This window comes from Stenella coeruleoalba, assembly GCF_951394435.1.
Source record: "Stenella coeruleoalba genome assembly, chromosome: 11".
Classification (NCBI taxonomy): Eukaryota; Metazoa; Chordata; class Mammalia; order Artiodactyla; family Delphinidae; genus Stenella; species Stenella coeruleoalba.
The window spans coordinates 77858349-77884627 of NC_137157.1; the positions used below are offsets into that span (position 1 = coordinate 77858349).

General features: G+C 37.8%; 1 protein-coding gene across 2 annotated transcripts in view; it reads right to left on the minus strand.

Moving 5' to 3' along the window:
- Positions 1 to 481: 481 nt before the first annotated feature.
- FAR2 (fatty acyl-CoA reductase 2) overlaps positions 482 to 26279 on the minus strand; it is a 138406-nt gene continuing 112608 nt past the window's right edge. For both annotated transcript variants that reach the window (XM_079936102.1, XM_079936101.1), the window contains exons 5-12: positions 19235 to 19412; positions 17843 to 17887; positions 15751 to 15869; positions 14169 to 14236; positions 11357 to 11528; positions 6716 to 6845; positions 3921 to 4048; positions 482 to 3022 (exon numbers count right to left, since the gene is read on the minus strand). In XM_079936102.1, the coding sequence (XP_079792228.1) occupies positions 2860 to 3022; positions 3921 to 4048; positions 6716 to 6845; positions 11357 to 11528; positions 14169 to 14236; positions 15751 to 15869; positions 17843 to 17887; positions 19235 to 19412 (1003 nt within the window). In that variant the 3' untranslated portion in view covers positions 482 to 2859. The remainder of the gene's footprint in view (positions 3023 to 3920; positions 4049 to 6715; positions 6846 to 11356; positions 11529 to 14168; positions 14237 to 15750; positions 15870 to 17842; positions 17888 to 19234; positions 19413 to 26279) is intronic.

Sequence of the window (26279 nt, forward strand, 5' to 3'; positions counted from 1 at the left end):
GTGGCACACGGGCTTAGTTGCTTCGTGGCATGTGGGATCTTCCCGGACCAGGGCTTGAACGCATGTCCCCTGCATTGGCAGGTGGATTCTTAACCACTGCGCCACCAAGGAAGCCCTATTTTGTAATTTTTAAAAATATTTTTTAAAAGTAATTTAGGCAGTGAGCATTTTTCCATATCTCTTTGTGGGCACATGGGACAGTCATTACTTTTTACTCTAGGCAATTGCTTATGTTCCTAGAATATAATTATTAGATTTGCAGTTACAGAGAAAAATAGCTGTGGAAATTTGCATGTGATTCACATGAACTTTAAAAATTATTGATGTTTTTGGAAGCTTTAGGCTGACGTACTTTGTTATGTTCACTGTGAGATAACACACTATTTGGGTATTAGTCCCTTCTCAGATCAGTCTATTTACCTTGAGATTCTAAATCAGTTTATTAAAGTGAGCTGTTAACTGGAGATGACGTTAGGTTAGTATAAAATGTGAGAAATGTTTTTCTGATTTGTGTGCTCATCTGCCTCAACTTTTTCTAGTATTAATTGCCTCAGGTGGTGACTGTCTTCAGCTCTGTTATGTTTGTTACTGTAGCATATATCTTATGGGTGCAGAATATAGGGATTACCAAAACTTCTTTTTAAACATAAGCTTTTCTTTGTCCTCACTGTCCCCTTCTTCCCAAAAGTAGAAGGTTCTTTCTCATTGGAGTGTATATATTAGGCGCTCAAATTAGTTTCACTTGGTCTTGATGTAAAATAACTAGAGATTTTCTTTCATGCAGATACCTACTTTTACTGCTTAATCATCACAAGCTGCTTAATCATCACAAGAGAACTTTATTCATGTCATTTCTCTAATGTCACGGGTAGAACATGCTTCAACATGTAAATGTAACCCTATTAATGGTGTCTGAAAAAAATGAAGCGTTATGGGTATGTGTTAATTTATATTCAACTGGTAGTTTATTTAGATTATATCATTTTTCTAGGGAGGAGGTGGGAGATCAACTGCAGTAGTCAAACACTAGAAGAGAGGAAACCATTTTTTAATTCAAATTTTCATTTAATCAAGTCAAAATGTGAATACTTGATCAGTGGAATTTATTGAATTGGTGAAACATAAAATAATCAAAAGATAGTAAATTCTTAGAACTATTATGTTTTGTCCAATTTCATTGAATTGTATCTTGATTTCATTTTTATCATTATCTACAGTTTGTATCTTAATCAATGTAACTCAAACATGTCATACAGACATCTCAAACTGAAGATATCCAGGTACTTTGTTTCAGAACTGGCTTGTATGCCCTGGGAAGTAGTTCCCAGAACTTAGATGAGATTGGGAAAGACACTGCCCAGAAGCATCCCCACCAAATGCCCTTTATGAGGTTCAGAAAAATCTCAAGTAATATTGGGCTAGAAGTCATCCTCATGGCCCTAGTATACTTCGGCCACCTAGTGTGCCTTTCTGAGTATTAACCAGTTATCTCAGAAAGTGAGCATAACTATAACTGTCGTTAACATCTTATGCTCATGTAATTTTCAAGTAGTTGTGATTCTTTTTAGTTGCTTAGGCCCCAGGTACTGTATTTGAATCATAATCCATGTTTTTAACACGAGATGCTGCAATCCAACGTGCACTCATCTCTCAAATATGAGGAAAGTTGGAATAACAGTTATATTAATATAGGATCTTGAGATTCGTTTTTTACTCATTTGCATTATACATAAAATATTTCTAAACAAAACAACACCTGTTCTCTAAACTTAGAGTCACTTAATGAAGTCTGTCCTCTTCTGCTGCACATTCTACAGGTAACACTCTGCAACTGGAGTGATGAAGATACTAGCAAATCCTGGTGAAAGAGTAAACTTCCCCACTTACAGAAAAAGCTAAAACTAGCATTTAAAATTTTATTTGAAATTTTGCTTTCCTCAATGGCAAAGATCAGGGGAATGGGTTTTTACACGATTCTAGCCTAGGACCTTCCTCTAACATTAGTCACTCTAATCTCTAATCGAGGCCTGAGCAATATAAACTTAAATATAAAGGATTTGGAGACTTCAGTGAAGAAGAGGGAAACCCTTAGGAGGTTATCAGGAAAACTGGTGATTCAAAAGATTTAGAAATAATAGAGGTCAAATTCAAATTACGGGAACTAATTTTTACTTAAAAGCATAATAAACAGTCCCAATGAAAATACGCTTGAGCTTTCACTTTATACATAATTATTTACACCTCTTGGTTTTTTTTAGGTTTCAGAAGTGGGCATAGTTAAGGAAAATGTTAAATGTGAACCCACTTTTCTAATTCCCCCCAGCCCTCAACCAGGACTCCATGGTATAATACAAAAGAAAGCAGAAACCTCAGTGGAGAATTATTTCTCTAACAGCATTTGTGAAGATGTTGAGACCTTCCTTCCTCTACTTGCCTTGATTTTAAACCTTTATACTAAGTACACTAGAATGGTTCAAAGGTTAGAACTGCCTTTCTTTAGCATAGCTCAGCTTCTACCATGTATTCTTCCATGTTTATTGAGTTGAAATTAGTCCTCTCAAGGAGGAAAAAGCTAACTATGGGAAGATGGGTGTACTTTGGTGTTTTATATTCAAGAGCATAGAATAGAGTGTTAGGAAACAATGTTTTCCTAACATATGTATGATTATAGGCTAGGATATGACTTTCCTTCTCTCACTGAAATAAAAATGTATAGTTAAGAAATAAGGATGAATACATGACAGCACATTTGACAGGTAATGACTTGGACATATTTGTTACTACCTAATCTTGAGAACCACAGTTGCTGTTTTAGAGGTATCTGAGAGGTTCCAAACAAAAGGAGATCGCCAAATGTTCTCAGACCTTGAGTGTGCTGGACGCCCTAAAGTAGGAGAGGAATTTGTAACAAAAGCTCACGATGAAGAACCACACATTCCGAGCCACCTGAGATCTTGCAATGAGAAGGCGCCAGGCGATGAGGAAGAGGGCGGTATTAAAGAGGTAGTGAATATTTCGGAGCCTGGAAACAGACATATATAACCAAAGTCAAAACAGTACCAAATACCCAACTATGTTATTTGAAGCATAAATGTATCTTTTCCTGGCTATGACCAGCAAATAACTAAGTGCTCAGGTATGTGGCACTACCTGATGGCCTTTTGATTTCGATATCTCTCATTTCCACCACATGCCTTCTGAGTAATCATTTCTATAGTATTCCCCTGACTAGTTTCCCTTTCTCATACCTGCTTTAACCTGTCTTATAATCATGGCTAACATAATCTTTCTTAAATATACTTTGATCATATTACTATATATCAAAAACCTTCCCTGGTTCTTGTTCACTAGAGGGTAAGTTCTAAAGTTCTTGCTATGCAACGTTCCTCTCAGTTTGCAATTACTTTTCCCATACTTATCATCTCTGCATTAAAAACCCTTCGCTTCTACCAGAATTATGTCAGATTACTATAATTCTTTGTCCCTTAGGGATTAATTATTGAAAGAAATTTCAGGCAGTCAAAGGTCTTGAAGAGTGGTTAACTGGTTCGCCCATGTTAAATAGCACAATCAGGTTTCCTGCCTGTTGGGTATTCTTTCTCTATACCACATTATGACAGGATGTTGGTAGAAGAAACAAACTTGGGTTCATATCTGGCTCCTGCACTTACCATGTGCAACTTGCCCACTTACCTTCTTTGAGCGTAAATAGCTCTTTGATAAAAATGGGATAACAGAAATAATACCTGCCTCACAGGGATGTGGTAAAGTCTAAATGAAACAGTATATTACAGGGCATATAGTACAAAGGCTCAAAAAAAATTAATTCCTCTCCTTCCCCACTCATATTTCATGTCTGGTATAAAATCAGGTACACATGGTAAGTGCTCAGTAAATATTAACTGACCGATTATATTTACCTTTTTAAGTGTTGCTTTGCTTCTGGGATCCCAGCCATATCCTCTTTCAATAAGTACTTCTTAACTCCTAAAACATAATTTTCAATGTATTCCAACCAATTCAACTGGCGCACATCGAAGTTGAATACCTGAAAGGCAAGAAGAGATTATGGATTGTCAGAATTGCACTGCTGGACGATCACTTTGTTCATTTGATGAAGTTTCTTTTACCTAAATGAGGGACATTCAGTTTGGAAGATTTAGGTTGTACCCCTCCAAACGAGATGATTTGAGCTGTTATTTTAAAGGCAGTAACAATATGGATTACCATTTATATATGAATATTTAAACATGGATCAAGCACAAATATTTGACCTTTAGGAAGTCTTGGAAATTTAAAGGAACTGGTATTAGTCTGGTGAAGGTTAATTTCATTTCAAGTAAATAAGGATTAATTATTTTTTTAAAGACAATAAATATGTTAGGGACCAAAACAAATTATATATGTCTTTTTCTTTTCATTATTCTTAAATTTTGGTGTTGTTCCCTTGCCCTAGCACCCTTTCCTGAAATATCACTACTTCATTATGCTGATTAAGGAAAACTTTGGACTTAAGTTTAAACCAAAGGCTTAAATCAAAGCTTTAAGGACTAACTTAGCAGAATTTATATTCTATCTTTGATTTTGAGATGTTATCCGTTATGTTTCTTAGTGTGCCATAAAACGAAGCCCTTCAGAAACATTCAGAGTGGTAAGAACAGCTTTGCTTCTCCTAGAACACTAGTGTATTTTCTTTTCTTAGACAAAGAATGCCATGAAACTATATTTTCTTTTCACTTTGCCACCAGAAATCTTAAGACAAATTTCCTGCTTAATTGCAATGACTTAGTAGGATCTTGTAGACTGCATATGAATGTTCTGTTTTTCCATTCTTACTCTTGATTTCATATTTTAGTACATATTTTTCCTGGTTTGATGTTTTATTTCTGTTTTGTTCTTTTATTACGTGTATTTATTGCAAGTTATCCCAAATCTTTGTGAAATAAATTGGAGTATTAACAAAGAAGGCAGATGAAATTAACGAGTTCCAGAGAGTTTCACAGACTTGTCCAAAAGCTGAATTGCTTTCCAAAAGTAATTCTGTATCACTTTGTTTGGATTTGTTTATTTTCCACAGTATCAATAAACGGTACTTATTCATCTATATAAACAGAGGCTTTTATTTTTATGCTATTTCATATTTCTAAGTTAGATTTCAGTGAAACCCTAGTTTGGAATCCTCATTCCATGTGGCAAATGAAACTGAATTCTGAGCCACACCAGAGTTTGGCAATTATATCCAAGTATTCAGGACTATTACCTTTGCTAAGATATTGGAAAGCATATGTTAAATCCACTGCAGTTTTGATTCTGTTTTTCACAAAATTTTTAGTTATTTTAGGTAAAAATATTTGTAAAATGAAACTCTAAGCTTATTACCTTTTGAATTATTTAGATGGGTAAATTCCATGGAGAAAATGCAATAAAGATAAGCCTATTTAACATTTGATGCTAATTTTAAAAATAATTTCTAATAGCCTGAGGGGGTTTAAAAAATAAGCTGGTTTGATCCATGCCTTTTAAACACAGGTGCTTAGAAGAATTTTGTCTATACAGGCATGTAAACATTTCTGAAAAAAAAAAAAAAGCTCTATTTCATGTCCATTTTAGAGGTTCACAGCAATGATTTCAGTTAAAATATCCATCTAAATCTCAACTGGTATATTTAACATCGTTTCTGACTGCAAGTAACCCTTAGTTTCCATGGTGGGAAGTAATTTTAGGACTTGGATTTGAATCATGCTCTATGAGGCTGGTATGTACGAGCTAGCAGGTGAGGCTAGCTAGCCATCTAACATTTACTTCTCAGCATGACTTGGTTTCTTCTATATGCATGACTTGGTTTCTTCTACATGCTGGCAAGCACAAGATAAATCAAGAAATTTATCTTTTCTTTCTTTTAAAAAAATTTTAGCGGAAAATGTCAAGAGAGTGAAATCTTTAAAGCTTAATTAAAAACTAAGGATATGCTCAAGGAATAAATGACTGAGAAAATGAAGCTAGGGACATGTACAAAGTACAGAAGATTTCTATATTTGTGAATTTCAGGACATTTGTGACTGCTAAGAAGCTAATATATAGAAATAAATGGCACTGATCCTAAGCAATTAAAGTGAAGGTCTATCTTGAGAAATAAACGTCTGAATTGTCAAAGAGAAATCATTATAGGGAGGAAGACTGACAATGCTAGAGAGAGGGCAATGCTGATGGCGGGTGGTCTTAGCTGGGCTAGAATGCAGAGGTGGAAGGGTTAGCTTATCTAAAAAGATAAGAAGGAAGGAACTGTAGCTTTGGAGATGCAGAACGATTTTGATTTGACAAGAACAGTGGATGAGAGAGCTCCTGGCCAGTAAAATTATTATTTTTCATTGAAGTCATATGTTTTGGAGGTTAGGGGGGAAAGATAGAGGTACTGAGGATTTGTTGAAAAGTTAACAGCTATGGAAGTCGAACAAAGATTGAAACGAAGTGTATGAGACCTGACTGCAGAACAGCAGTGAGAAGCCAGCCAAAGGCTAAGAACCTAGATCTCTTACCTACATTAAACTTGCTTCCTGCAACTGTGTTGATAGCATTCACTGATTTTCTTAGCCAAAAAAGAAAAAAATTCTGTGTGTATAACAAAAACGTCCTTTATTCATCAGCTCTCCAGGTCAAATAATTCTAAATTCTGAATGGGTAAGGTTTTCCTGTTGGTTGTCAGTGCTGTACTCACTCTTTGGTCTTCAGGACTCAGCTTGGACATCAGCATTTCTGTATTGTATGTGCTCCATTCCCAACTCCGGTTGATGAAATACTCCAGCATGGAAAGGGTTCTTAAAAGCCGATTCATGAGTTTTGTCATCCTGAGGTAAAGATCACATAGGAGCGAGTATCAGTGCACCACAGATGGGTGCTTCCCTGCTACTCTATAGGGATATATGACAAATCATGTTTGAAAAAATTATTTCTTCCCACGTTTTCAAATTCCACATTAAAACTCTTATTTTTTCCCCCTTCCATGTTAACACTCTGTCGAATGAAGGGAAGGGGATGAATCTAAAGGTGCTTGTTCTATCAGGCATTTTAATACCACTAAACTTCTTTCCCTCTTTTCTACCATCTCTTTCTCAAGAGTTGCAAATATTTTAAAAGCCTAGCCAGGTATCCATCCCTGATGACATACTGTTCATTCTTTGAATTCTGAGGTAGACAATAAGAAAACTTATTTCTCTTTTTTATTGTATGTTCTTGGATTTTTTTTAAAAAACTAATTGATTCGAGGTCTTATTATATAACTTCTAGGCAGAAGTGGTGACTGCATTAGCGTCCGATGAACCAAAAACAGTTATTAACTGTAATGGAGATTTAAGGGGAAAATAGTTTATTTGTTAATAATTTACTCAGGCGTAGTGCTGATATTTTTTAAAAATATTATTTCCACTAATTCCCATAACATCCCTGTTAGGTTGGTATTTATCTGCATTTTTATGTAAAGTAAACTTATGAAAGATTAAGTGGCTGTGATAATATAATGTGTCAAAGCCAAAATTCCAACTCAGTTTTGACGGACTTCAAAAAGCCTCTGTAAACTCACCCCCTGTATCCCATTGCTTGAGATGGATCACATCTTCTAACCCCATGGTCAGGACCTGCTGTTTGAACTTCCCAACTTTATAACAATTTGTAAAAAAACTTTTGTATTCTTTCTTATTTGATCCTCACAGTATGCTTCTGTGAGTTAGTCAGGGTCTATACTGTTCATCTTCATTTTACAGATGGATTAATAGGTTTAAGGTCACATGTCTAATGCTCAAGTCTAGATTTTCTGGTTACAGATCACCTTTGGCCTATAGAACATTCGATTTTTATCTTAATCAGTTAGGCTAATCTTGGTAATAGTTATTACTATAGTTGACCTCATAAAGACTTATGATGCTATTTGGGGAATTTGGTCTTATTTCTGGTCAAATCCTACTGCCCATATCCCTGATGACTCATGAGGTACTTCTCTCATGGTATCATGGGAAATTCTTAGGCAAGGAGGTAGAATCAATACAAGCATCATAATAGGGTTCCATTTACTATTGTTATCTAATATCTTGGCTGTAGACTGAATATTTATATCCTCCCACAATTCATCTGTTGAAACCTATTCCTCCTAATAGTGATAGCATTTGGAGAAGGAGTCTTTGGCAGATGGGTAATGCCCTTATAAAAGGGGCCCCAGAAAGCTCCTTGGCCCTGCCAGCATGTGAGGACACAGAGAACATGGCTGTCTAGGAACCAGGAAGTGGGCCCTCAGCAGATGCCAGATCTACCAGCATCTTGATTTTAGACTTCTTAGTCTCCAGTACTGTGAGGAAATAAATTTCTATTTTTTGCAGAATCTAAGTTCCCTGACCAGGGATTGAACCTGGGCCATTGCACTGAAAGCCTGGAATCCTAGCTACTAGGCCAACAGGGAACTCCCAAATTTCTACTGTTTATAAGCCACCTAGTCTATGATATTCTGTTATAGCAGCCCAAACAGACTAAGGCAATCTTTATCCATTCTACAACCCTGATGTAATTGATATGATTTCAATAGATTTAATTTTTAAAAAGAATCATTGCACAATGATTATATAGTATATATAAGATATATACATTGTATATAGAATATTGTATATTATATATACAATGGTGTAACATTGTATATACAGGACTATATCAGCATAATAGTATTTTTTTAGAAAGAAAGGATATATTTATTACTCTCATGTAGTAAAGATCTTCTCAATGCGTACAATGCAAAAGCTATAAAGGGAAAGTGATTCATTTTATCTCATAAAATGTTTAAACTTCTTTGGTAATAATAGTGATTACTATATTCTATGCACTCTTATGTCAAACCCTATGAAATAGGTATGATTACAATCCCCTTTTTACAAGTTAGAAGTTAGAGAAGTTAAGTAATTTAGGGCTCATATGGATAAATTGGTGAAGCCAGGATTTAAATATGTAAGTCTGACTCCAAACTCCATGCTCTTAAGACCTGCATTATATATAGCTTCCCTTGTATTAAAAAAGCTTCATAATTAGAACTAAAATATAAGAAACTGACTTAGTAAATACATGAAATATATATTTACACACACACACACACACAGAGCTTCCATAAATTAATAAGTACAACCCAATAGAAAAATAGGAGTATTACTCAGCCATAAAAAGGAATGAAATAGTGCCATTTGTAGCAACATGGTTGGACCTAGAGATTATCGTATTAAGTGAAGTCAGACAAAGACAAATGTCATATAACTTATATGTGGAATCTAAAGAAAAATGATACAAATGAACTTATACAGAACAGAAATAAACTCACAGACATAAAAAAACAAACTTATGGTTACCAAAGGGGAAAAGTGGGGAGGAATAAATTTAAAATTTGGGATTAACAGATATACACTACTATATATAAAATAGATAAACAACAAGGACCTGAAAAAGAAGATATATATGTACATGTGTATATATGTATATCTGTATATTTGAATCACTTTGCTGTATACCTGGAACACTGTAGATCAACTATACTTCAATAAAAAAAGAAAAATTAAAAAAATAGGCGAGAAATAGAAGCAAGCAACTCATACCAGAGAAAACACGAAAGTCCAATACACAAATGAAGGCCCAGCCCCGCCAGCAATCCCGGAAGATGCAACTCAAAGTGACCAAGAGATGCTATTCCTTGTCATTAGTTCGACAATTCAAAATATTGATTTTTGCAAAGTATTAATGAGAGTGGGAAAGAAACAGACTTGTACTCTCACTTGCTATTGTGGGGGTGTAAATTGACAGAGCCTTCCTTTAAGGCAACCTGGTGGTAGTCATAAAATCCATATACTCTCCAATCTAGCAATCCCACCCCTCAGCCTCCACCCCAGATCTAGAGGTACATTCTAGAAAAAAAGCATGTTTGTTGCCCCATTGTTTGTAATAGCAGGGGAAAAAGCACTAGCAGAATGACTTAGATTTTCATGGAACTCAAGTGAAAAAGTTAAAAGTATGTAGGATTGCTTTATAAATACACAGAGATTTATACATACACTTACCTCAAAGCAACACTGTATATATGTCCATATATGGCTGTAAATACATAGACGATTACACACAAACACACATGGGGAAGAAAAGGGTCCAGAAAGATTCTAGCATTTTCTGCCATAAAGATTATTCTTAAGATTCCTATCACATAACAAACCTAACCATTTTCCATGAATATTACAATTTAATGCCTTACAAACAGAATACATAAATATTTTTATTGGGCTCCTTCCTCCTGTGTTTTCCTTTTGTACTTACCGAACTTTGCTCTTCAACCAGGTCTTCTTCTAACTCTGATATATTTGAAAGGCTTTAGCGTTTCTGCCAGGAATGTTTGGTTTTCCTTCTTCTCCCATCTTTATTTAATAAACCCCTCATACAAATATTTTCCCACAGACACAGTATCCCCTTTTTCACCTTGCTCAGGAAGAAACTGACAATTGAGTTATGAACACTAAGTAAGGTCTCTGAAAATTTGGATAAACTCTACATTGCCTAAGTTTCAGTCATTTGCTCTGTTAATAAGGATGGAAATAAAACACGCTGAGAGAGACTTCTTCCTTTAAAAGGAGCTAACATCATGCTTCTGAGGCTTGATGGCAGGGATTTGCCTTTGGTAGTTATGATAATGATGACACATATAGTATTATTCAAGTGAGACAGGGGTATGAACGGACATGTCCTAGGTCACACAGCTGGAAGGTGACAGAGCTGCCTCAGCATCAACATACTTTCATTCGACCTTGTTCCCTCCACTCTCTTCACTCATCTCCAGGTGGCAGTAAATCCAGTTCTGGTTTCTCCAGATCTTTTCTCTGTCACTTCCTTTGAGACTACTTAAAATTCTTCCTTTAGCTTCCATTTCCTCATTTGTAAAATTGGGATGATGCGAATATCCTCCTTGGGATGTTGTGAGAATGAAAATGAGGTCATCATGCACCATCCCTTGTGTGTATGTGAGGCTGTTACCATTGTACATTTTAAGATCATCTAACAATTTAGAAACTCCCAGACACAGAATCTCAGTTGTTTTTCTTTGTAGGTGAATGATTACCTGCTGAATTCATCAAGCAAGTTCCTTAACATACAACTTCATTTATTATGATAAAGGATCTCTAAGGTAGGCTTTTCACTACTACTGCTTTGGTTGTCCCCTTATATATATAAAATCATAAGCATATATGATTCAGTTGTCACCTTTCATCCCCAGGTGACGGGAGGGCTAAGGACTCGGGGCCCTAAACTTCCACGCAGAGATACTCCTAAAGCTATTGTCTCAGCTTCTCACCTGGGCTTCCTTCCCGTGAGCCGCAGGTAGAAGTCATAGATAATGGCAGGGGCCCGGTGGCTGACTGCATTCCAGTACTGGGTTGTGACGTTGTTGGTTGTGAAGTCAGCCTTTGGCCTCCTGAAAGCTCTCTCAAGTGGGATTTTTTCAAAGGTTGCCAAGACTTGGATCCCTGGGGGAAAAAAAAAAACCCAGAATAAGTGCTAAGTCTAGGAGCATATAAACCCACTGTGGTGGATGGCATTTGCAATGGGTCAAAACAATAAATAATAAGGATTTGTTGTGTAGAGTCACGAATCAATTTCTGAGAATAATATTAAGATTTTTATGCCGGGCAAGTGGTCACCTGCAAAATCAAACCATTTGAATAGGTTAAGAATTTGGTCCTTCTCTTGAAATCTTTACCCTAAAACAACTTCTTGGGAAAATAGTTTTAGTCAATATAGTGAAGTATTGTTCAGAAAAACTTAAATCCATCATTCAATTTCAAGGTTATCTAATCTATTCTAAAGCCCAAGACAGAGCCTAGGGGTGTTATTTCCTTGGTTGGATCATTTACTTGCAGGAAAATCAGGAAAGTTTCTAGACATTTTACTTAAACTTTTATAAAGATTTAAGTAAAAGAGAGAATAGAAAAGCAGGACTCCTTTGTGTTGGTTCACTTTAAATACCAGTCTTTTACTTCTTTGGTATTCCTACTGCTCTGGAATATGTCAGACTCAATTGTTTTACTCTTGTCTCCAGAGTTTTTTAAAATAATAATCTTTTAAAAAAAGTATTACTTATATAAAACCTAGTTTAAAGCTTTTAGTGTATATTTGTAAATCCAATATGTCTTTCCAAAAGGTATTCATTCATTTGAATTCAATTTTGATTTTATGTAGAATTTTCAAAGAATATGCCTAAGTTCATTACTCAGTTATGTTGAAGCTATCAGTTATTATGGTAATATGATTACTGTCCCATAAAAGATACTACCTAGAAATCTGTATGAAAAATATATACTCTATACAGAAAATATTATCTGATTCCTGGGTCTTTTCCCCCCAGAGGGATTCATATTAACTTTTAGGAATCCCTAGTGGGTGGTCATTACACGTTCAAGAGACCTGTCTTCTATCAATACTTCTACATCAGGCTCCAGCTCCCCATATGAACTTAATAAATCATTAACTCTCTCTGGCCTTGTGTGTCAAATAAAGTGAGCACACTAGATTATTATTATTATTTTTTTTTTTTTGCGGTACGCGGGCCTCACTGTTGTTGCCTCTCCCGTTGTGGAGCCCAGGCTCCGGATGCGCAGGCTCAGCGGCCATGGCTCACAGGCCCAGCCGCTCCGCGGCATGTGGGATCCTCTCGGACCGGTGCACGAACCCGCGTCCCCTGAATCGGCAGGCGGACTCCCAATCACTGCGCCACCAGGGAAGCCCTAGATTATTTTTAAGATCACTTTCAAATATTATTATTCCACAAAATAGATAGCAAACATTTTCAGCACTGAAGAAGACTATTTTGAAGCTCAGGAATGGATTTTACATGTAGCATCTTTTTATTTAAGAGTTTAAGTGTCTTGGGGACTTCCCTGGTGGCTCAGTGGCTAAGAATCTGCCTGCCAATGCAGGGGACATGAGTTCGAGCCCTGGTCCGGGAAGAACCCACATGCCGCGGAGCAACTAAGCCCGTGCGCCACAACTACTGAGACTGTGTGCCACAACTACTGAAGCCTGCGCGCCTAGAGCCTGTGCTCTGCAACAAAAGAAGCCACCCAATGAGAAGCCTGCACACTGCAATGAAGAATAGCCCATGCTCGCCGCAACTAGAGAAAGCCCGCGCACAGCAACGAAGACCCAACGCAGCCAAAATAAATAAATTTTTTAAAAAAAGAGCTGTTTTTTTAAAAAAGAAAAGTTTAAGTATCTTGGTTGCTTCTATTAATGCCTCTTTTTATAGTGATATCTTAATTCTGTTACTGAGGTAGAGGAGATTTATTTTTATTTTCAAATATTGTCAGAATTATTTAGCTAAATACCTGGATATATTACCTAAAGAACTTTGATGGTAGTAGATAATTTCATTTTACTTTTACTGAAGTAATAACTTTGCAACTAGAATAGCAGAGCAGAGTGCTCGGAATTGGAAATCAGATTCTAACAAGTTAAGCACGTTTGATTTTTTTCAACATCCAGTAGCTAAACAATTAGATGATCTAAAAGTTTCAAATATTTGCAAGAAAATCAACTTTGAAACTGACAAAGGAGACTACAAGATTGGTTAGGTTGAAGAATTAATTCAATTCAACAGGATACATTCAAGGTTACACTATGGCTGACAGCATAAATTAATAAAGAGTATCACTGACTCAATAACACGAGTTAACATTATTGGACTTTTCTAAATCTACTTGGCCATTGATTATGTCACATTCTCAGCGATGTGGCCAGGGTATGAGGACTGTGTTCATGAGAGCAGTGGCTCAGCAAGAGTATTTTATCACTGGCATTGCTTATAATTGCTGACTTTTACTTGGCTTTATTTATTTTTTAAATGTCTATAGCCAATGGACTCCTTATTGCTTACAATCTTGCAGCTATCCCACTGGCCCCTTTTTTTGGTATACCACAGTACATCCTAATTAACTCTTACACATTTACAATTTGCAATTATTTTTATCTCTTTACCTATGTTTTGTCTTTTCCCCCATTAGACTCTAAGCTCCATGACACACTTTGTCTTTTTTTTTCCCTGTGGCAGACCCTAAACATGAGTGAGCAGACTCTCATAGTTATATAGGTACATCATTATAGGCACTTACCCATTTTGCCCCAATTACAGGGATTGAGGTTGCCAGACGTACAGTGGTAGATCAATGTTGACTTAGGTCTGGAAAACAAAATTTAGATAAATACAACAAAATGGAGAACTAATGAAAGAAAGATAAGGGAAAATAACATTTAAACAAGGTTTTTTCAATAATTCCCATGACTAAGGCACCCTATGCAACACTTCCATCTTTTGTTCCTTCTTTGGGTTAATAAGCAAAATAGAAGAAGACGAGGAAAAGTGCAAGAGTGTGTGTGTGTGTGCGTGTGTGTGTGTACATATGTACAAGGAAAAAATCCCAATAGGTTGACATATTTATGGAGCAAATGGAGGTAGCATGACGATGAGAAAGCAGATCATGTTTCTAGCTTCTTGACATCTTTATTGGGCAAAAATATGGGCCATGTTTTTTCCTAAATCCAGTGAAGCTCTGTTGGATTGGAAACATCTAAATATCTAACTTCCAATAATTAATAAAAATTAACTTTGTTTACCTTTTATAACAAAGCTAAATATACAAACAACCTATTATTTTTTCCTTGTACTAGAAAATCCCTCCCACCCCCCCCCCCACCCCTCCCCGGCTACACACACGGTGATCTGAACTTTTGGCATTTATTAGGAACTGAGGAGTTTAAAAAAATATGCTCTCATTTCATCCACTTTTATCTCCTTTGCCTTAAGAAAGGAAGCTGTAGGGCTTCCCTGGTGGCGCAGTGGTTGGGAGTCCACCTGCCGACGCAGGGCACACGGGTTCGTGCCCCGGTCTGGGAAGATCCCACATGCCGCGGAGCGGCTGGGCCCGTGAGCCATGGCCGCTGAGCCTGCGCGTCCGCAGCCTGTGCTCCGCATCGGGAGAGGCCACAGCAGTGAGAGGCCCGCGTACCGCAAAAAAAAAAAAAAAAAAAGAAAGGAAGCTGTATTTTAGATTACTGAATAGAAAGAAAAGCTTTTCAGTTATCAAGAATTAGATGGTTAAATGATTTGAAAAATTTATTACTTTATGATCAACCAAGTACTAACCAGTATTTATAAAACAACTTAATGCATATATGATGGCATAATTGGAACTGTGAAAGATTGAAATGGACACCCTCTCACATTTGGGGTCTTCCACAATAAAATGCATATATATATATATATATATATTTAAATAAATTTATTTATTGGCTGCGTTGGGTCTTCGTTGCTGCGTGCGGGCTTTCTCTAGTTGCAGCAAGCGGGAGCTACTCTTCATTGCAGTGCGTGGGCTTCTCATTGCGGTGGCTTCTCTTGCTGCGGAGCACGGGCTCTAGGCGCGCAGGCTTCAGTAATTGTGGCTCGCGGGCTCAGTAGTTGTGGCTCGCGAGCTCTAGAGCTCAGGCTCAGTAGTTGTGGCACATGGGCTTCGTTGCTCCGTGGCATGTGGGATCTTCCCGCATCAGGGCTCGAACCCGTGTCCCCTGAATTGGCAGGTGGATTCTTAACCACTGCACCACCAGGGAAGTCCCAAAATGCATGTATTTTGAAAAGGTGCCTAACACAGTCACCCTCCTTCTCATCAATTCTTTAAAAGCCAGCTTATGCATCCACACCTGTGAACTGCCGTGTACCATCCTACAGCCAAGGTGAGATTGACGACTATATCTGCTGGAATTAAATCTGCCACAGCCATCGGAGTAGCTCTTATGGACCGAAGAAACCCTTTCCCAGCCTGCACAGGAAAAAGGACATAAAATATATTTTTAAAATTTATTTATTTGGCTGCATCAGGTCTTAGTCGCGGCACGCGGGCTTTAGAGTGCGGGCTTAGTTGCCCCACATCATGTAGTATCTTAGTTTCCCGACCAGGGCTCGAACCCTCATCCCCTGCATTGAAAGGTAGATTCTTAACCACTGGACCACCAGGGAAGTCCCAAGGACATAAAATATTGAACCAGGTCTTAAGTAATAGCCGGGATTAAAGTATACATCAGACAGGTAATACGAATGCTGTTAGTGATAACGGCCAGCACTGATCACTGCTTACTAGGTTCCTGCGCCAAGGCTGACTGCTCTCAGCCTGTCCAATCTCCCAGCCGAGTTCATCCTAAGTGCCACCATTGCCAAGAACCGCTAGGGGTCCTCAGGTTCCTTTCAGAGTGAAATTCCTCAAACTTGTGAGAGGTTTAATGTATTTGGTTAATTAATAAACAATAAGAATTAGGGTTCCCAAATTCCCCATTAATTTAGCTTACCATTTCTTAAATGATGTTGTTTTCTGCTAGTGTCTACTAATTTACAAGCAATAATAGACACTAAATGTTTAAGAAACATTTTTTAAAAATTAATAAAATTCTACTACTTGACAAAACTTTTTTTATCACTTGGGGAAAAACCCACCATTATTTACTTTTTGTTTGGTATCTTTGTTTACCTCACAGATCACTGATGTTATACAGATGTAAGAACTGGGAATTGTTCATGTTAATAAATGTTGTGTCAATAAATAAAGAAGTCAGTTAATAAATTAAAAGTCACATTTAGTGACTTTATAAAGTGATTATTTACACCTGTATGTTTCCAACATCAATTTGCAGTGGTTAGCACTTTCTTGTGTTCCTAATTTCTGTTTTCTTGTAACTGATTTCCCTTCCTTTGGACATAGGAAATCGGTCTGGAAAATTTTAGAAAATTTGAATTAATATGCAGCTTTGTAAACAATGTAATAAAACTCACTCTTGGATCATGTTAAAATAGTTACGTTCTAAGTTACCAAATGTTCACCCCAACTAAGCCTCAAGAGTTGAAGGCAGGTAGGAAACAGAAAAAGAAAGAAATCAGAAAGAAGTTCATTGTCATTGTGTTTGACAAGTAGTTATAATTCACTGTCTTATATTTGTATTGTAGTTCATGTTGGATCTAGTTCTGAGAATAACAAAGTCATAGTCTGAAACATGAGATCCCCAATAAGATTTAAACTCATTTAAAGAGTTGAAGTCCTGTTCATTGTTCTAAAGAGTAGAGTTGTGGTTCTGGCCCTAAAATGCTTCAGTGTGAACTGGGAAGCACCACAGCTCACTGGATCAGTCTCCACTGCAGGGAGACATGCACAAAGTGCTGCTGACCCAGAGGAATGATTGATGTTTCTCCTGGTCTGTGAGAGTATTATTGTTGAAAAGTGTTTCCTATAGTCATCAGTTTTTATATTTGAAAAATTTGCTCCAATTGGTAGTTTTCTTTCTCGTATCTATTAAGAAATGGATGTTGATATATTTTATGAATTTATATAATTTCTATCCACACGCATATAAATTTAAAAATCTTTGGGGATATGAGTTCTATTGCATCCCTAATTCAAGCTACCATTATAGAGCGAAAAGGGGGAAACACCCCCATCTTGTGTTAACTAAGGGGAAATACAGGCATGGTACTAGATGTTCAAAAGTTTCCAAAAATAAAACTCCTAAGTAGTAATTGATGATATCACAGTATTTCTGTTTTCCTGATAATGATATCCACAGATAATTAAAGTAATTTCATTCTGCCTCTATTTTCCAATCAGCAAAATTGAAATAAGTTGCATCAATTGTGGTTAGTAAAGTAATGCTTATGGTTTTGTGTCAGTGAAGCTAAGCCAACACTTAGCATTTTGTTACTATCCCTCCACTACTTTTCAAGTAATTATTTCCACACCATTATACATACCGCAACAATGAGCCCGGTAGGTCCATTTACGTTATCAACCCAACCCTAAAAAAAAAAAGAAAAAAAAAGATTTCTAATTGGTTCCACATGTCAGAAAATCCTAATATCTTTGGAACATCTGCAGTCTAATCTTAATAAACTTCAAACAAGAGCACTGAGACCCCAGCCGATAGAACTCTCTAATCCAATTAGAAATCTAATTTCTAAGATTTCAAACAGAGACCAATGAGAAAGCACTGGATATTTTCTGCACTTGGTTTGTGCAAGAATTAAAATTCTGCCAGTATTTATTTCATCGGAGGAATCATGGATGGTTGCAAGTTGTTTATGACATCTTATGAACTAAACTGGATCACCTCTTAAATATCATAATCTGCTAACCAATTCATTTTCCCCACCTGGGCCTGATTTTAACTCCTCAGGGGAACATTTCAAGCACAGTTTGTAGGAAATGTCCATTTCTTTACAATTTTAAGAGTCATAGCATCTTTCGTTCTATGTATGTATGTATCTGTCTATCCAGCTATCTATCTGTCTATCTGTATTAGCTTGCCTACAGATGTTAGAGGAAAGATTATATTTAGGAACAGTTAGAGACAAATGTCTCTTTGAGTTTGTCTCCTAAGCCCTAAGCAAGTCAGTTGACCTCATTATGTCTGTTTCTTTATCTGTGAAAGTCAAAAATGTGTGCGTAAAGTGGGAGAGAAGACAGGAGAAGTTGAAGGGATTAATATTAGTTGAGCCTTTTACTAGGGACCAGGCATTGCACGAAGCACACCTCATACATCGACTCATTTGATCAACCCTCCACAGTGGGTGGGATTAGCCCAGTTTTACAGATGAGACAGCTCAAAAGCCTGCATGTCAGTAAGTAATGGAGCTTGGATTTATCTGGTGCAAAAGCTTTATAGAATTGCTTCAAAAAAGATGGTATAATTTAAAGTACTTTCTAAAAGATATAGCAGTATACAGAGATAAAAATTATTATTCCTAAACTGAGGACTTTTCTCTGAGCTTCGTGATTCCTATTTACCCTGGCAATTGTAATACTACCAATTTGGCCATCAAGAACATTCTGCTATATTTAAACTATAGTGGGGAAGCCAAGAAATAAAACTATTTCCCATGGCAATTTTGAGACGAGAGTTAATGAGAAGCTAATTTAAGATGCCACCCAACTCTAGGACAGTCAGTGTCACACTCAGAGGAGCCCCATGCTGAATAAATCCTGAACCGAATGTGGACTTCTGTCCTAATATAATGGGCTCACATTTGATTTGCTGTACTTAGCTATACATGCTAAAAAGAAAAAAAAAAAGACATCAAAGAGTAATTGGGCTAGAAGGATGCTGATTTGGAAGCAAAGTGTGGAATCCAGGCGAGTGGGCTTACTGGGAAAGGCTCCTGCCAGGTTGCTCCCACGATGGAGGGCCGTATGATGGCAAGATTGAGCTTGCCGCTCTCCTGCTGCACCACCATCTCTCCCAAGGCCTTGGTGTAGGTGTACGTATTGGGCCGATCCCCGATCAGCTTGGGTGTGATCTCATCAATAATAGCATCGTCTAACCACCTGAAGGTAGTCAGAGTAAAAAAGAATTCTAGCAACATATGTTAGACAATAGACCGAAAAAGAAACTGTGAGACATCGACAATCAAACAAAACTTCCCCCTCCTAGCTTGAGTTCTGGAATTAGGACCTGTCAGAGGACACCAAGGCTTGAGTGTATACCTGTCCAAATGATGCATGACGGATGAGTTCTTTGCTCTCCACTGCTCAGGCCAATATTACTAGTCGAATCCTACGGCCTCCTGCCTCGATAGATTTATCCAAGAGCTATGCAGTCTGCTACTTGATCATATAGACTCAGTTTCTATCTTCAATTATTTTCTCTCAGCAGGAATGTACCTATGAAGGTACATTCAGTGAACGCATTGCGAGGGCCAGTCGGGCACCTGGCAGCGGGCTGGCTGCCCTGGTCATGGGCTTGAGAGTCTGTCCTCCGAGGCTCATCAGTGGCAGCCCCACTAATTCACTGTTGTCCAGTTAGAACCTATGGCACCCATCTTGAAACCTTCAGCTTTGATTTTTTAAAAATTCTACTCAATGCCTCAAAAAAGAAAAGCAACTACACTTAGCAGACTTACAACATTTTAGCAAATCTATGCACTGTATTTTGAAAGTCTGTTTAGAGTCTATGCTAATAACTTGGTAATCATTTCCAGAGATTTCCAATGAGCTCTGAAGTGCTCTTATAACTGTTAATAGTGTGTCAAGTGGAGTGGGAACAGCACTGTGAAGCAGCTTTAATAGAGTGATTATTGAATACCTTCACTTACAGGAAGACCTGTATCACGAATAACTGAGTTACCATGGCATTAGCCTAATCTTTTTTTTAAAAGACGTTAGAACCATTTTGATAATCCCAAAGTCTATCTGATCTTCTCTAAGAAAGCAATCAAATTATTGTCGATTAAATATTGAATGTTTCTCTTAGCTGGTAGATCTATTTGGTTAAACTTTTGATATAATATAGTTTTTAAAAATTAGGCTATATGTCAGTGTGATTTTTATAATCCATGTGTTCGGTACATTCATTCCTATTTTATCGGACCCAGCGCAATCATACAATTTTGATTGCAGAAAAATCTTATTAGAGGTTATCGTCTTCCTCCCATGACAAATTGTTGAGTATTTAAGATGTGCTTAATGCCAGGACTTATTCAGAAACACAACTCTCAATTTCAGTAACTCTCCGATATTGGAGAGAAACATGAGCACTGCCTGTGATGATTTGGTTTTCCTTGCTTTGCGGCTACTAGTGCTGGGTATTTTCTAGCCTAGTATCAAATGCCTTCTAGTATCAAATTCCTTCTGATTTACACTGAAAACGTAAAGGTCGAGAAGTTCCTAGAATTAAAAACAACTCCAAATACTTAGAAAAGCAGAAGATATTTCAATTATATAGTCACCCGAGTGTTGGGAGAGAGTGAGGGGTAATGCAGACACTTCTCTATCTTTCTAATAATGTTATCTTTATCTCATCTTATTTGTGGGTCAGCAGTGGATTAACTGACCTAAGACCATTTTTTTTTTTTCACCTGCAAAAACATACAGGTTACAAAAACTGGGTCAGAAGAAATACAGCCTAATTTTATTAAGGCTGTAAAAAAAAAAAAACAATTTTAAGAAAACATCAGAAGCCAGCAATGCTAGGATTGTATGTCACATGGCTGGTACCATGTGCTCTTATTGCTGTTGGTGTGCATGGAAAGGGTAACAGCTGGAGGCTTCCCCAAGTTTAGTGAGTTAGCTCATCTTAGAAAATATTGGTTTCATAGGTTTCTAAGAACACAAAGCAAAAGAAGTTGTAGTGTTCTGTAGATGGTCTGCCTCTACTATTTGTAGCTCCCCCATATTCTACTGTATCATCTTCTCGTTTCCTCCATTTTCACTTATGAAAAAATGGCAATAATTATACCTGTTCTAAATTTTCAGGTTATATGAGGACAAACAGGAATATTTACAACTACACCTAGAGCTATTTGATAAAACAAAATGAGCCAACAAATCTAAGACATTCTATTCTTAGTAAAACGACCAAGAAGGATATACCTACAAAGGTAATAGTTGGTTTAATAATATCTTTTCTAATACAGCCAAACAGACCATATCTCAACCAGCCATTTCCCAGGTTTGAAGAGGAGATTAATGTAACAAATATGCACAGCCATTGGTTAAGTGATGTCCTTTTCAGGACCTATAATCAGTTCATGCTCTTCTTTACCAAAGTTTGAGTTGCTGCTGTTGTTTGTTCTTGATCAGTTTTTAAAATAGCGAATAAGGTAGCATGGAAAAAAGACAGTGTATAAACCAAAGAAAATTTCTGAAATTAAAGCCAATGCCCTTCAGTGTACTCAAGATGTCTGAACCCATGGGTTCCAAATACTAAACTTGTACTTAAATAGCTTCAAAAGAAGCAAAAAGTTATTGAAGACTTCAGAAGGCTGTGTGTGTCACACACACACACGCACACACAATTTCCTCTAAATATTACTTTTTTGGTTTGAAACTTATTTATTCAACCTCCTAATATCATTAATTTCATAATTTACATATTTACTGAATGAAATAGCAAGAGTAATATGTATTTTGCCTCCTAATTTTCTTATGCAATAAGCAGGGCAAGCTAGATATACCTAGAGGGATATCGGAGAAGGTGTCTGGGAGTAAATACTGGACACACTGCTTCATGGTAGCTTTTGCTCTCTTTTCTCTCATCTGGATTGCTCTTCCCTTGATTATCATGGCATATGTTCTCGCCCATGTGTCTGTTTCCCCACTTTACAATGAGTCCAGGAGGGATTATGTTTTTTATGTTTTTTTATCTCTGTGTCCAATCACCTTTCTGCTGCCAGGAATGAGCTACCTTATTCAGTACATGTGTGTCCTCCCACAAGACAGTCTTGATTGGACAATTTATGTGCTGGCAAAGGTTTGGGAAGCTGAGATGGATAATGATAGGACAGAATGGGTGAACTCAGAAGTTGGGGTGGGGCTGTAGGGAGACTGTGGGCAAGTAAGAGAGGGGATGTCTTTGCAGAGAATGAAGAAAAATTGGAAGTTAATGTCCGGTGGCAGTGGTGAAAAGTGCTGGGAAGCTGAAAGGTTAAAGGTTGACCAACTTCAGTTTGGCAGAGTTGGCTTCAGAATAAATTTAACAGGCTTCAAAGTAAATATGAACGTTTTATTGGGGAAAAGGGTATATCTGAGCCTAATGCTTGTGGTGACCTGTCCTCTGTATTACCCTATAGACTTTCACTGAGCACCTATTCTGGCTCCAATGACCTGACAACACGAAAATTATTCAGTTTGTTTAAGAAACAATTTAACCCTGCTCTGATTCGCATTAAAGCGTGGTACACAGAAATGACAGTTTTTTTGTCAGCTGCTTGGATGCCGTCCTAACGCTGTACAATCCTGACAATAAAAGCACAAATGCTAAAACCAGCTTCTTCCTTTCCCCTAGAATAGATAAGCATTCTTAGTGTTAACAATGTGCTCTTCAGCATGAAGGCAAAACTACTTTCCAACATTTGACCTCTTTTTGCATTTCCCAAAGGGCCATTACCGAGGCTGCTGTGACCTCAGTCTCCCTGCTTCTCACACTCTACCTGCAGCACATCTGCCATGGTTGACTGCAATTAGTGTTTGATCAAGAAACAACTTTTCTGTTTCACCTGGCAGATCGGCTGTGATTTCTGGTGGCCAAGTAGCTTAAAGTATGATTTTTAATAGATACAAATCTATCAGGAGCTTTGACTGGATTAAAGCATCTAGGAATTGAAAGACAACACAAAGTGAGGGCAGTGGGAAATTGATCATTTTCCTGTTGTCTAACTCCTGGTTCCTTTAAAAAAATGAGGACCCCTGCACTACTAAGAACAATGACAGATCCCCATGGGGTTACTGTTAATGAAAATTTCTAAGGGAGATAGAACCTAAAATTCTTGGAAACTAATTTTAACTACAGTTACTACAATTACAGAATAGAGATGAAATCAGAGAACAATATTTTCTTAAAACACAGCAACCAAACCTCGATTTAGGTGCACTAATGTTTATTAGGAATAACTTTAATGTTATTTGTCATTCTAAAATTTAATGCTATTTATTATTCAGAAAATTCCATCTGATGTAGGAATTGTTGAAACAGTCGTGAACAATGCTCTAGTTGGTAATGGGCTGCTGGGATTTATTCAAAGCATTATTCCAAACTTAACACATAGGTTTTATTCAAAGTTTAAGAAGAAAAAAAGTGCAATCCGAAACAGGGATAAGATGTGGGCATATAGGTATTTTATACACAAGACTTCACATCCCCAAATATCAGCTTGCTATGGAATTCTGTCATCTATTCTTGCTTTGTCTAAACAAACAAAGAAACAAGAACAAAAATACCAGCTGGAGTGGTATGAACAACAATCATCCAGTTCCATCAAAAAGTGATCATTTGGGCTTCCCTGGTGGCGCAGTGGTTGAGAGTCCGCCTGCCGATGCAGGGGACACGGGTTCGTGCCCCGGTCCAGGAAGATCCCACATGCCGTGGAGCGGCTGGGCCCGTGAGCCATGGCCGCTGAGCCTGCGTGTCCGGAGCCTGTGCTCCGCAATGGGAGAGGCCACAACAGTGAGAGGCCCGTGTACCGCAAAAAAAAAAAAAAAAAAAAGTGTTAATTCATTCAGCAAATATTTGAGTTCCTACTATGTGCTGGCCCTGGAGAGCAAGAAGGAGCAAGAGATACTCTCCTCCTTTGAGAAGTTCATTGTCCACTGGGGAATACAGACGAATAACCAGACATTTAGAATGACCTGTGCTAAGCACAGTGTTGAAGATGAGCACTCTGGGAGCACCAGGAACGGCCACCTGAGCCCGTGGGCTCCGAGGGGAGAGCTTTGATGTCTGGATAGGAACTCACCAGGGGAAGCAGAGGTGGAAGTAGTCTCTAGAAACAGAACCGCCTAAGCAAAGGCAGAGAGGTAAGAGAGAGAGGGGTGAGTACTTCCGTGTGACTGCAGCACAAATGCAAGGGGAGGGCTGAGAGGGGGGCTGGACAGATGGTCCTTAGTATAAAATTCTGAACAAATAAATTGTAGTAATGATGTTCCCCCTGTTTAAAAAAAAACACCTTTATTTCCTTAATTGCATTCAAAATGAATTCTGTTGAGATAAAATATAATTTTATTCCTAGTTCTATTTGGATATATATATATATATGTTTAAAAATAATTCTTCTCCTCTGAGAGCAGTACAAGACAGACGGACATAAATTTTGTACCCATGTCAATTACTGTTTGATCATCAATCATGTATTCATTACCTGCCTTTACCAGTTGACATATAGTGGGGAGTATGAGAAGTGCCAAATGCTTGACTATAAATCAAATCCTCCTCTGGGTGGTGAGCTTATTCTTTGAAATCTGGGGTTTTTGAGCATCTGGACACAGTTTGGGAGGGAGGAAGTGGTATGGAATGGGTGAACTGAATCTCCATTTCCTAGCTCTTTTCTCTGGTGACCTCTCAGAGATCCCTCCTCAAATCGTGCTAAGGTCTGTTAGGGGTTAGGGGGTTAACAGTGGAGTGAGCCTCTGGAATCTCAGGGTCAGGAATCAAATGGGCCTGTGCTCCTTTCCTGGGCTTAGCACATCCATAAACACCACATTTACCCGGAGACAATGCTGTAAGGGGGTGGGTAAATGACAAACAAATCAATTCTATCCTGAAAACATGCCAAGGCTTTAGACATCGACTTTCCTGCACTGACTTTGGCATCAGTGTCTTTTCTCCAACTATCCTGACAAACTTTGGACTCTGAAAGGTTCCTTTGCACCAATTAAGCACATCATCATTTATTAGCAACTTAAGCAACCTCCGGCTCCTTTAGATGACTTTCATTTTTCTTTGTCCTGGATATTTTTAAATGACAGGTAAAAATATATATTATCAGAGCTGTATGAGATAAAAATGTTTGCCCTGGGGCTTCCCTGGTGGCGCAGTGGTTGAGAGTCCGCCTGCCGATGCAGGGGACACGGGTTCGTGCCCCGGTCTGGGAAGATCCCACGTGCCGCGGAGCGGCTGGGCCCGTGAGCCATGGCCACTGAGCCTGCACGTCTGGAGCCTGTGCTCCGCAACAGGAGAGGCCACAGCAGTGAGAGGCCCGCGTACCGCAAAAAAAAAAAAAATGTTTGCCCTGAAGGGAATAAACTCTTGATTTAGCTAAAGCTTCATTTTAAAGAGTATGTCTTAAATAGAAGATACAGTATTATAAGAAATTAAAATATGACAAATTCACCAGGAAATGGTCTATTTTCTCTGCTATAATACTTTTTATGCAGAGTCTTTTTAAAAAACAAACAAAACAAGGTAAACTTGGTAAATGGAACAGAAGAATGAAGAGGCAGAACGAAAAGCATACTTATTCTGAAACCAGGGCCATGTCCTAAAAAGAAAGTGTTCCTGTTAGTTGACAAAAAGAGAAAAATGCTAGACCTCTGTCTCTCATGCATAACAGTACAGTAAGAAAAGTGCCTCTCAGCTGAATAGAGCAAGAGACCAACACTTTCTGCCAGATTTGGAAGAAATTTCTCTTCTCTATTAGTTCTTCTTTATTAACCTTTTGATTAACTGCTATTAAACACTCCCTAGCACTGCAATGATTGCTTTATATAACTCACTTTATCATCACAACTATAAGGACAGGGGCTATGATTAGCCCCATTTTACAAATGAAGGAACTAAGGCTCAGAGAGGCCAAAGAACTTCCTCAAGGTCACACAGCTAGTAAGTTGCAGTACCTTTGCCAGTCTGATGCCAAAACCTTTCTTCTGAACGTTTATACTATGTCTGATACTTCCCTTATCTAGTAATAATGCTGAGTTCAC